General features: G+C 33.5%; 1 protein-coding gene across 1 annotated transcript; it reads right to left on the bottom strand.

Annotated features, from left to right (window-relative positions):
• Positions 1 to 628: 628 nt before the first annotated feature.
• On the bottom strand, positions 629 to 949 carry LOC118348170. Its single transcript, XM_035689169.1, has one exon. The coding sequence runs from the start codon at positions 947 to 949 to the stop codon at positions 629 to 631; it is 321 nt and encodes a 106-aa protein (XP_035545062.1).
• Positions 950 to 13,148: the final 12,199 nt, after the last annotated feature.

Raw genomic sequence — 13,148 nt, 5'->3', positions numbered from 1 at the left:
TCATTGAAAATAGCTAGTAGTTGACAAATATGTTCAACTTGCCCCCACTCTTCAACTGTTAGAACCCATTCAAAACTGTTATCTCTATCCTCATATCTAGGAAAGACTTCTTTGAACTGAACTACAACATCCAACATTAAATATGTGCTGTTCTATCTTATAGGCACATCTAAAATCAGTTTCTTTGAGGGCAATTGCAATTCTTTTGCAATTTCACTAACTGTTTTAGCCTACTCGATGATGCTACCAAATATTTTATACTATTTCTCACACAATCAACTATTTGCCTAATCTCCCAAAGTCCATACTGCACAAGTAAATTAGTAATATGCGCATAACAGCGTACATAAAACAATTTCCCTCTGATAGACAATGTTTTTTTTAATCTAAAATCATCTTTCAAGATTCTAATGGCAACATCATTAGAACTTGCATTTTCAACAGTAATTGAACTAATTTTATTCTCAATCCCCCAATCTTGGAAACAATTTTGTAAAGCATCAGCAATAGGAAGGCTAGTATATTGAGGTGGCACATTACAAAAGTTCAATACACGCCTCTGAAGATGCCAATCAATATCTATAAAATGACATGTCACTACCATATATGAAAGTTTTTTACAAGAAATCTACATGTCAGTTGTGATATGAGCTTTGTTAACAAGTTTAAGCAAAGCCTTTAACTTTATCTTTTCAGTCTCATAAGTTTTCATGCATTCATTCTTTGCAGCAGCCCGAGACATTTTTTCCCAATATGGAGTGATTGCACTCATGAACTTATTAAATATCACATACTCAATTAAAGAAAATGGATATTCATTGTAAAGTATCATATGAGAGGCAAGCTCTCGGACCCTACTACGATCATATGTAAAGTTTGAGACAGTGAAGCCACTATCTGCCTCCTTAAACTCAACTGCTAAGACTTTTTGTGTTTTCTTAGAACCCATATATGGCAAACAAGTTAGCAAGTGCCTACGCAGTGTAGTTGTAGAACTTGATCGAGATGGTTTAAAAAAAGTTTTACACCACTTACATTCAGGTTGTTTAGCCCCATCTTGTTCAATTTCGACAAAATCATTCCATACAATAGAAGTTTTCTTTCTTTTCCTTCTATCATGTGCTACCATTTGAACTTCTTATGAGCCCTCAGTAGAGACAGTATTAGGGCCCTCGGTATTTGCAGTGTCTCCATCATCATCAGCTATGGCCTCTACTAAGCTAATCCCAATAGAGTTTTCATTTTCATCCTCCTCTACAAGATCAAGTTCATTCATAGGATCATCCATTTGCTAGGCTCTAAGATTTTTTAAACACAAAAGCAGAAACATAAAATAAGCATATAAACATTGACCATATAGGTTATATTAATCAACTAAAATAAAAACAATCTTATCTTGATGGCTCAAGGTGCGTCCAAAAGTAAGGATACTAAAAGATGTCAAAGTCAAAAAAATTTGACTCCAACATTTTTGTTATACAGCCTTGCCTTGATTGTTTAATGTGCCTCTAGAAGGCAAGGCTGATACAGTTGATTTTAATCAACTAGAAGATGTTAAACTCAAACAATTTTGACTCCAACAGTTTCAGTATACAGTCTTGCCTTGGTGGTTCGATGTGTCTCCAGAAGCAAGGCACCTCAACAACATAAAATAAACATAGAACATATTGGATAAAATTTATAAACCAAAACATGTTAAACACACCACCATTGCATACTTGAAGCACGGACATAAACATAAAATAGATTGGATAAGTTTATGAACCAAAACATATTAAACACAACCCAATTTCATACTTGAAGCAAGAACATAAATATAGAACAGATTGGATAAGAGTTATCAACCAAAACAGGTTCAAGAACCAGATAGGATAATTTATCACCAATATCACATGCACCAATTTTTCTCATATTTGAAGAGAGAACATAAACACAGGACATATTGGATAAACACAGAACAAAATATAAACACAACAACAAATAACATAACAATTTATAAACACATCAACACATAACAGAACATAAACACATAAACACAAAACATAAAATTTATAAACACACAAACACAGAACAAATCAATTTATAAACAGATAAACATGTTAAAGAAAGTATGTTTAGAAACTGTTTCAGCAGACATAAAGGATCAGGACCAAATCAAGGAAGAATAAGTAAAACTCATTGCATTGTGGCCTACAAGTTTTGCTTCAAATTTCAAGCACAAATCTATAACTTGTAACTTCTTTCTTCAGAAGGTTTTGCCCTAAAAATTTTCAGTATGCTAAATATAAAACTCAAAACAGATAGTATAGTGCAAGTGCAATGTGCAAACGTCAGTTAGATCAAGATAGATTGGAGCGATAGATAGAAATCTAACTCAATCACAAACTCACAGTCTCAGACTCTCACCGAAGCGTTCAAGCATGCATATATCATATATGTTGTGATTAAACATGTATTTGCCTACTGCAGGACAATGTCACATTGTCACACCATTTCGGTGTACTAGGGTTTACAAATTACAAATACAAACTTGAATCACATGATTAGATCTACAATACTAGGATTTAAAAATAGTTAGGAGAGAACTAGAGGTTGAAAAATACTCTAATAAAAATATAAGTGCTTCCAAACTTCCAAAAGAGATCAGGAGTTTCAGGATCAAATCTCCCAACTTTCCAACAAAATTGTTAGAAACTTAGAAATAGGAAAATAAACTTAATGAATCAACTGATGGACGAATCAAACATAGAATCAGAGAAGCATGAACCACGAAATTAGGGATTCACTTGGTTGTGAGTCATAAATGTTAGCATTTATTGACCCATCTGTCGAGGCCTGATTGCCATCTCTGAGATTGAGATTGCAGTCACGGCTCCCCTCAAATATGGCTGATGCCTCCATCTGCGAGGGTTTAGAGCAGTCGCAGACAGCTGCAAGCCTGCAAGGCTTCAAGAATCAAGATTCAAGCCTTAATTCAAGGCTTCATTCCATAGAAATCATAAGGTAAGCGACGAAGCGTAGGACTAATGAGGCTAGGGTTTCACAAATCATGAATCGCGATGAATCTGAGAGGAAGTGAGAGTTGTGTGTGAAATAGAGAAAGTGAAACGAGCGAAACTGCAGACGTGTGAAAGGTGAAAGGACGGACGAGTGAGGGGCGGCTAGGGCTATGGCTAGGGTTACTTTTTGAATCAACGGGTTAGATTTAAACATACACGGCTACAAATTAAGGATGTAACTTTATGATTGAACGCTCAGATTTACTTATAGAGATCCAAAGACGAAGAATTACGACTGTAAAATATGTTATATACTATAAAAGTTATAAAACTATATATTTAATATTTATACTTTATACAATAATACATATATAAGTTTATAATATTTTCTAACATTAGATAGATATATTTTTTTTTATAACAGATGGAACATTATAATTTATATTATTACAAGTTCATATTTTATTAAAAATAGATAAAAAAAAATAATACTCCTCATAAAGATAACATTGTCTAACTTTCTATATTTTGTCAAACATTATAATTTATTACTCATAATATAATATTATATTTATATTAATTAGTATAATATAATAATGCTATTATACTAATACCATATAAAACTAGATTAATATGTAAGTTGCAACACATGTTATATACTATAAAATTATATGTATTATATACTATAAAACTATATATTTATACTGTATACATAGATAAGTATATAACATTATCTATCTTTATATTTTATCAAATATTATAATTTATTACTCATAATATAATATTATAGTTCTATTATATACTAATACTATAACTATAATACTATTATACTAATATGATAAGGAGACGGTGTAATTTGTAAATTTATAATGTTATATATTATGTAAGACTATACTACTGTTAAATTAATAATACTATATATTTATTAATACACCACTAATACTGATACACCACCATATGTATATACTAATACTAATATGATATGTTAATATTATACATCATCATACATAATAATATATACTAATATCTTATACTAATACACCACCATAATTCTTTCATATATTAATATTAGTATATTAGCATGCCAGTATATCATACACGTAACACCACCATACATTAGCAATAGTTTATGAATGTATCATCTTTCTAACTCCGCCAGTCTACCATCTTTCCAACATACATATACTAATATGAATATATATATATATATATATATATATATATATATATATAATATGGACCATATGGTGTAATTTGCAAATTTATAATGTTATATATTTATTGGATTCATGTATTCATCATAACTTCTAGTTATATAAAACTAGAAGTTAATATTATAAATTTATATACAGTATATGTAGTGGACTATAAATCTATAAGACTAAGTCTATATACATATTTATGTATATTATAAACTATATATATCTAACTTTTGGCTATTATATATATATATATATATATTGTATTATATAGGTACAAATATATACGAGTTGAGTTCACTAGTTGAGTCGAGCTTCAAATGAGTTTGTTCACGAACATTAATCGAGTTGGTCGAGGTTTATACGAGTTTGTATTAATAATCGAGTCTAATTCTATGTTTACAAATGGCCCATTTAATATTCGATCCGAGTCGATTTCGAGTTTAATCAAGTCGAATTCGAGCTGCCTATCGAGTAGCCTGTTTATGTTATAGCCCTACTCTCTGTTCATCAATTTACAAAGAATAATTATGTTTATTTTGAGTTTCACCCTTCTTTTTTTGTGTTAAGGATCAATTATCGGGAGTCACCCTACTCAAAAGCAAGAGTAATAATGGCCTTTATCCTCTACAACACACGTCCAATATCTCTTATCCTCCAATAGCATTTTTCAGCACTTGAGTCTCTCTTGATCAGTGGCACAATCGCCTTGGCCACCCCTCCCTACTTATTGTTCGTCAAGTTTTGTCTCAACATCATTTAGATGTTTTAAATAATGTCTAATAATATTTGTCATTCTTGCCAACTCAATAAGAATAAAAAAAATCCCATTTTATTTGTTTGACTCTACTTTTGAGGGTCCTCTAGATTTACTATTTACAAATATATAGGGTCTATCATCCTAACTCTCTTGTAATGACAATATTTATTATCTTTACTTTGTAGACGATTATTCCTATTGTCACTTATATTTTCTTAAGTTCAAAAATCATGTTGAACAATTTCTTGGTCGTCCCATTAAAGCTCTCCAATCGGATTGGGATAGTGAGCTTCGAAAGCTAAATTCTATACTAACCTCTCTTAATATTGCTCATCGTATTTATTGTCCTCACATACATGAACAAAATGGTTCTGTGGAGCGCAAATGCCATCACTTGGTCGAAACGAGCCTTACTTTACTTGGTATTGCCTCTATTCCAAAACAATATTGGGATGAGGCCTTCTCCACTGCTGCATATCTTATTAATATGCTACATTCTCATGTCACTAACCATAAGTCCCCTCTTGAACTCTTGTCCAGAAAAATTTAAAATTATCCATTTTTAAAAACATTCAGTTGTGCTTGTTGGCCTTATCTCTAACCCTACTATAAACATAAAATGGATTATCGTTACTTTCTATGTGTTTTTATCGGATATAGCACTAACCACAAAGGGTATAATGCTTCGATCCCTCCACTGGTCGTATTTATGTCTCTAGGAACGTTACCTTTGATGAATCCTTCTTTCCTTTTGCTGACTTTCAATTACTTGTTCCTTTATCTAACATCAGTGCAGGTACATCTCTCACTTATACAATTCGCTTGCCCTAACTGGCTTAACCTTCACAAATCACTCTAGCAACATGTGTATCGATAGCAACACCTTCTCCACCACCAAACATATCTCCTGTTCCTACTCCAGTGAATTCTAATGTGTTCAGGCATCTTATGCAAACTCAAGCCTGTAACAATATTTTCAGGCCCAAGCACTTCTCTAATGGTATTGTGGCTCACTAGCCTACTGCCCTTCTCATGGAATGCTCTCCTTCAACTCCAGCTCTCAGTGAGCCTAGTTCATTCACTATTGCAGTTAAAAATCTTGAATGGCCCAAAGCCATGAATGAAGAATTCACGACTCTCATGCAAAATGGAATATGGACCCTCATTCCCCCAAGGCCCAAAATGAATTTAGTGGGCTACAAATGGGTATTTAAGATTAAATGGTGGGTAAATGGTTCTCTCGAGAGGTACAATGCTCGTTTAGTAGCCAAAGGGTATCTCCAACAAGCGGGCCTTGACTATGACGAAACATACAGCCTAGTTGTCAAGCCCATCACCATTCAGATTCTTCTCTCAATGGACATATCTTCAAATTGGGCCATTTGACAATTGGATGTCAAGAATACCTTTTTACATGGACTTATTGAAGAGGATGTGTTCATGACTCGACCTCTGAGTTTTAAACATCCATCTTTTCTGGATCATGTTTATCATTTGAAGAAGTCTATCTATGGCTTAAAGCAGGCATCTCAGGCCTTGTATTTAAGACTCAGTTCCAAGCTTATTGAGCTGGGCTTTGTGGGCTCTAAATCTGATACATCTTTATTTATTTACAGTCGTGGGCCGAGCCCAGTCTATATCCTCATATACGTAGATGACATTGTGATCACTAGCCCAGATCGAGCACTTATAGCACATCTTATTACAAGTCTCCAGTTTGCTTTTGCCGTCAAGGATCTTGGGCCTTTACATTATTTTCTTGGAGTTGAAGCCCATTTTACATTTGTAGCTACTTCCTCTCTCAGCAAAGATACATCCAGGATCTCCTACACAAAGTTAACATGCATAATGCCAAGTCAATTTCTTCTCCAATGGTATCCACTATAGCACTCCAACATCATGGTGATCCTTTTTCGGATCTGACTCTCTATTGACGCATTGTTGGCTCCTTACAATATTTGAGGTTTACAATATTGAACATTGCTTTTGCTGTGAGTAAAGTCTATCAATTTTGCATCACCCAACAACTGAGCATTGGAGTGTTGTAAAACGAATTCTATGCTACCTTTGGCTTACCAGTCACCATTAGCTTCTTCTACTGTGATCTACTTCTCAGTCACTCTAAGCCTTCTCTGACTTCAACTGGGCAGCATGCCCTCATGATCGAAGGCTCAACCATTGGCTATTGTATCTACTTTGGTCCGAATCTCATTTCATGGAGTTCTTGCAAACAAAAGACAGTCTCTCGTTCTAGCATGGAAGCCAAGTATCGAGCCATTGCCAATACTACAACTAAGCTTCTTTGGGTTCAATCTCTCATTTTCGAGATCCATCTCAAATTACCTTAGTCGCCGACACTTTGGTGCGACAACATTGGGGCAACGTATCTCACTGCCAATCCTTTATTCCACTCACGTACAAAGCATATTTCCATTGATTATCATTTTGTCCATGATCAAGTTTCCTCTTGTTCTTTATTTGTGCATTTTCTATCTTCAAAAGACCAGCTGGCTGATGCAGTTACCCTTTACCACCAACTCAATTCTCTACGATTTGACACAACCGCAACATTTGAGAGCTCTCGTTGAACTTGTGAGGGCGTATAGAGAAAAAGTCTAACTTGAACAGATAGCCTTCAAGACTTTTCTGTAGATAACTCCAACAATGTGTCCTCCACAAATGCCGCTTCCCAAGGATCAACTTAAAATGATTTACAAATTTCAAATTCGAATTCAAATGTAACAGATGATGATAAGATTAAATAACATCATTGTTGTAAACTTGTAACGACTTCATTTATAAATAATATTGTTGAGCTCCCAAATGGATTCATGGAAAGTAAACTTCAGAAACTTAATACCATTCAAAGATGGGTTGAATCCTCAAAGTTATAATTACGGCTAATCATGGAAATATGTTATAGGGTTAAGTAAGTCTCTCTACCCAAACTAAATGACATAGTTCAAAGCTCGTGTGATTCTCACTTATGAAAATATGATGCTTGAGATATTTTAGCGGGGAAATGAGAGGTTAATTTGAAGAGTGAATTCTTTTTTAAAATAGGATCATGTGCTTTGACACTTAGGTCCGTGGTTTGCCTAAATATTAGGAATTGTGATTCAGTATTAAAAATATCGACCATTTATAGATGAAAATTTGGAGGTCATAGACTTTGAATGTTTCTTATCCATAAGGAATTATGAGAATAGGACCGGATTTGGTAGTTCTAAAATTCTTAAACTATGAACTCTTGATGTAGCTTAGCCTTTATAATGATATGATATAAGTAGGAAATGGACTCTCTTCATTATTCTGTCAATGATTACCTAAATGAAAGCTTTTGCTACGTACAGTTTTAGGTAACTTGATTATAGATGGAAGAAAAATGAGGAAAATTTTATTGGTTTGGAGGAGAAAATTTATGCGGGTGCTACAAAATACAACTAGTCCAACATGTAGGTGAGCAAGCACCTTGGAGAAGGCTTAACAGATGTATCCCAAAGTGAGGTGGAGATGAATGTCTCGCCACATGGTAGGTGAGTTAGAAATGTTTCCCACCCTGAAATTTTATGAGTGTCAAATTATGTTAATGGGTCGTGTTCGTGTCGTATCAAGACATGTACATTATATTTAATAGGTCAACCCGAACAAGGTCTGTTAAGAATTTTGTATCAAAATCTCAAACCCTAACACTATCCATTAAGATAACAGGTTGACACGACCTGACTCGTTTTGACCCGTTACTTTATACGAAATAAATTGACACGATATAACATAACACGACCCAACCTGTTTCAACCTATTTACGTTAATGGGTTGAACATGCCCGTTTCAACCCGTTTGACTTGATTGATTTTATATAAATATTAAAATATAAATAATATCTATAAAAAATAACAAACTAACTATAAGTTCAAAATTACAATCCAAATAATAAAAACACCGACATTAAAATTCTAGCAATACCAAATATGATAAACACACAATTACACAAATATGATAAACATATATTGTAATAATATTAAAGTTACAATCCCAAATATGATAAATACACATTGTAAAATATTAATGTTACAAGGGTTACTGGTCGAAGGAGGCGGAGTGAGACTTGGTCGCTTGAGTAGTTGAGAAGTTGAGATTTGAGAAAACTGCAGGACTCGAGGGTCGTAGGGTTACTGGGTTAGGATTTTTTGAATTTTTTGAATTTTAGGTCTAAGGGTATAAATGTAAATTTAAATTTCTTAATAGGTCATAATAGGTTATAACGGACCATAACGGGTTGACTCGTTAGTGACCCGTTAAGCAATCGTGTCTTGACGGGTCAACCCGTTTTGACCCGAACTTGTTAATGCCAAACCCAAACCCCTTTTTATCATATCGTATTCGTATTAGGTTAACGGGTCATGTCACATATTGCCACCCATACCATGAATACGAGAATGACGAGCTGAAGAGACCATTGGCTTTGCTAAGACAAGAGCTACTCGCCTGAGGCAAGCAACAATATAGGACATACCAAAGCAGGCACAGGCTTTCTGGAATAACAAAAAAATGCTCAGAAGAGTGGCAGTGTCGTACGTAGAAGCCCATACTCCACCTGAAGGGTCACATTTGGGTGAGCCTATTGAAGGGATTACGATTCAGGAAATCTGAACTCAAAGGTATGGTCCGACGCCACATGCATAACTCTCATTCAAGGAAGGACTGAAGAGTTGGTACGTCGTAAGAAAGTGCGAACCATGCCCTAACTGTCTATCTCTACCATCCTTTAGTGTGACAAACTAACCTAAAGGACTCCTATCTAAGCATACCTAGAGTCAGAAGTAAGTCAATGACATATGACAGTCCGGCCTATAAAAGAAATGTTGACATGGGACAAAAGTTTAGACCTTACGAAGCCCGATTCTTTGGAAGAAAGCAAGGAGCGGCGCAATGAGGTAACAAGGGAAATCTGACGTTGTGAGGTAGGTTAGCTTTTTAAGGCAAGACTAGGGAATGTAGGGTGAATGTTGTATGTAAGGAGAATTTGCATTCTATGTAACCTTCCCTTCTCTGAGCATGAATAAATATATTTTTGATCATTATGTTTATCTTATGTTTGTATCCTGTTTTCGAGATTTTGAATGCATTTGTTGCTTTTCACTGATTGTATTAGCTCTTTGTGAGAAACTATCATCTTTGAGAGAGGGAAAGAGAAAAGTTTGTCAATAATCATGGGATGAGATAGAGTTTCCCGGAACATTCCTATGAGAAGTCGTCATGAGTTTCAAAAGGGTAGAGGGATTCCCCGTAAATGATTGGGATGGGTTGGTATCGTGATTGGCCACACTTGATAGTCGAGATGTAGAATCTCTTGGCGTATCACGTGTTTGTGTCTTCAAATCGGTTGGCTGGGTAGCCATTTCCCTGGTGCAACATGTGTTTTCTATGTGAGAGTTGACCTATGTTGGGTATAGGCGAGCTAACTTGTATCGTGTTAGTCGGGTAGAAGGGATTTCCTCAAGTTCAACAGTGGAACGACTCATCCCTTGTTTGCCCATTAGACGACGTATATCTGTGTGACGATTATCTATGTGATGAGAATCTGTGTGATGGAAATTATGCCTCTGAAACCATTGTGATTTTAAGGATTTCTTTTTATTGGAGCAAAGGGTGATTCCTTGCCTAAATATTATCTATGCTTTAAGGTACATTGCGTAAGAAGGTAATTCCTTGGAGGGTGATTCATTGCTATGCTTATAGATATATGCGTTTCACTAAGAGGGTGATTCCTCGCCATGTTTACTGACCCGTGTGTCTGCACCATAAAGTGTGATTCCTTGCTAAAGCATACATATATGTATACTTTTACTATTTGCATGAAGTGTTCATTGGATTTTCAGGAGCATTATCTCTCATTAGCAGTTTTTGTCATGATTGTCTAACTTACTTATGATTTTATCTAAGGAACTATAGATTTTGATACAGATTAAGAACTAGGAATGGTGCTCGAGAAAGAAGAGCCTAAGCTATCCAAACCTTGAGAATGGAGGCTTGTCTCTATCGTAAGAGCATGTATCATTTTGAGTTGTACTTAGCCATTTAAAAAAGAGACGACAAATTGTATTCGGTCTATTGCCCATTAGGCGATGAAAATTGTACTAACATTGTATATAACTCTAAGTTGATACTTATGAGGAATGATGGTAATGATTTCTGAATTGTGTTTTAGGTTTTTGGTACTGCAAGGTCTAGTTTACTAACTAAACTTCTATCTTTTTCGCTGTGATTTTATATCTGTATCCAACATGTGCACTTCCATTTGGACCAGACATGCCTTACCTGACCAAACCTTGGGTGTTAACCCTTTGACTAGCACCCTTGGCACCATGGAACCTCTCGCCAGGAATTTTACATGAGGGATGGTGCGCCACACACTCATTTCATCATTTTGACTTGCTCGAGGTCCTCTTTCTACAACCCAGCTATTATAAAATAACTCATCAGTTATACCTCAAGTGTTCCCACATCACTGTATACACTCTGAAGTTCATTTATAAACAGATCTTACGTACCACTTAATACTCAGTTTGGATACAAAAAGTCTTTCAACTCATTTCATCTAATCATTATAATTTTTTCAAATTTTTACATAAAATATAATAAATAATTAATTTTTTTTCAAATATCAAAACAATAATAATATTAAAAGATAATATTTTAATAATATTTTATTCAACTTTCAACTTTTATTTCAACTCATCTAATTTTATCTCAACTTACTGTCCAAACATAACTAGTAATAGAGACATGTCTTCTCCAAGATAAAGTAAATCAGCCTGTAACTTCTTATTCAATGCATGTACCACTACATTAGCTTTCCCTAGATAATATTTAATCTCACGTTAATAATCACTAATAATCTCCCTCCACCATCTCTACCTCATATCAACTGATTGAATTGATACTTTAAGTTCTTGTGAACTGAGTAAACCTTACAAGTAATGCCTTTCGCTTTGTAAGATACAATTACGACATCGAGTTCGAGATTATGAGCAGGGACTAAGGCATGGTTACAAGTTTGGAGGGGCCAAATACTTTTACACTAGAATAATTAGTTGTTGATAAATTGATAAAATAAGTAAAAAATAAGAAAGAAAAAAGACTTTCTAAATTTGCATTCTTCTAAGAAAATTGATAATTTTACACTAAATATTTTTATATATGGCAATTAAAAGAAGAAGCTATTGCTAACTATGGAAATGAGCTATATAGGAATTAAGTTACATGTCAACCATAAATTAAGTTTTATATTTTTCTTAATAATATATTTTACCCAGATAATTATAATTTTTTTAAAAAAAATATAATGTGCATACCATTTTATTCTAATTTTCTTTGAAATAAGTTAAACTAAAAATGTTATCACCACAAAATTCTAATTTAATGATAATAAGAAAGAGCTGAATATAAAACAGATATGCAAGGATCCTTTGCCCTTTGAGAAAACATAAAAGCTAGAGAAAGAGCCAAAAAGCACTTAGGGGAGGTTTGGATACAAAAAGCTTCTTAATTTAATTTATCTTATCATTATAATTTTTTTAAATTTTTTTTAAAAATATAATAAACAATTCAATTTATTTAAATCTCAAAATAAAATAATATTAAAAAATTATATTATAACAATATTTTATTCAAATTTCATCTCTTCTCAATTCACTGTCCAAACTTCTTCAATATAATGCATTTTGTCGGGTTCTTTGTAACATCCCGTCCGTTATGAAAATTGTTAATTTTATGAAGAGTAATGAAACCCACGCAACACATTTTACAATATATATTATAAAATAAAGACATTTATGTAAAATAATATTAGTTTTATAAGATATTTTACGAAAATATACATCCTTTTAAAATATTATTGTGTAAAATATTATAAAAAATAATGTATGTTTATCAATTTTTCTTTTATAAAATGGAGAAAACAAGATACTCAATGACAATCACATTATAAGATAAATATAATAACAATGCTCGTACATTTTAGTACGAAAACTTCATTCATAATATGCTCGTACATTAATTAATCATGGTTATGCTTCTTTTTCTCTTTAATTATACAGCATTACTTTTAAAAATGAATATGATATATCAAATTTATGAAAATTTAATTTTTAATTATCGGTCAAACATTAATACCTGTTTAAATTG

The sequence above is a fragment of the Juglans regia genome, chromosome 4, assembly GCF_001411555.2.
Source record: "Juglans regia cultivar Chandler chromosome 4, Walnut 2.0, whole genome shotgun sequence".
Classification (NCBI taxonomy): domain Eukaryota; kingdom Viridiplantae; phylum Streptophyta; class Magnoliopsida; order Fagales; family Juglandaceae; genus Juglans; species Juglans regia.
Note: the sequence above shows the minus strand (reverse complement) of the source record. Positions and strands in the feature narration are given on the sequence as shown.

Coding starts and splice junctions, on each gene's coding strand:
- LOC118348170 (XM_035689169.1), bottom strand. CDS start 949: ATGGGTTCTAAGAAAACACAAAAAGTCTTAGCAGTTGAGTTTAAGGAG.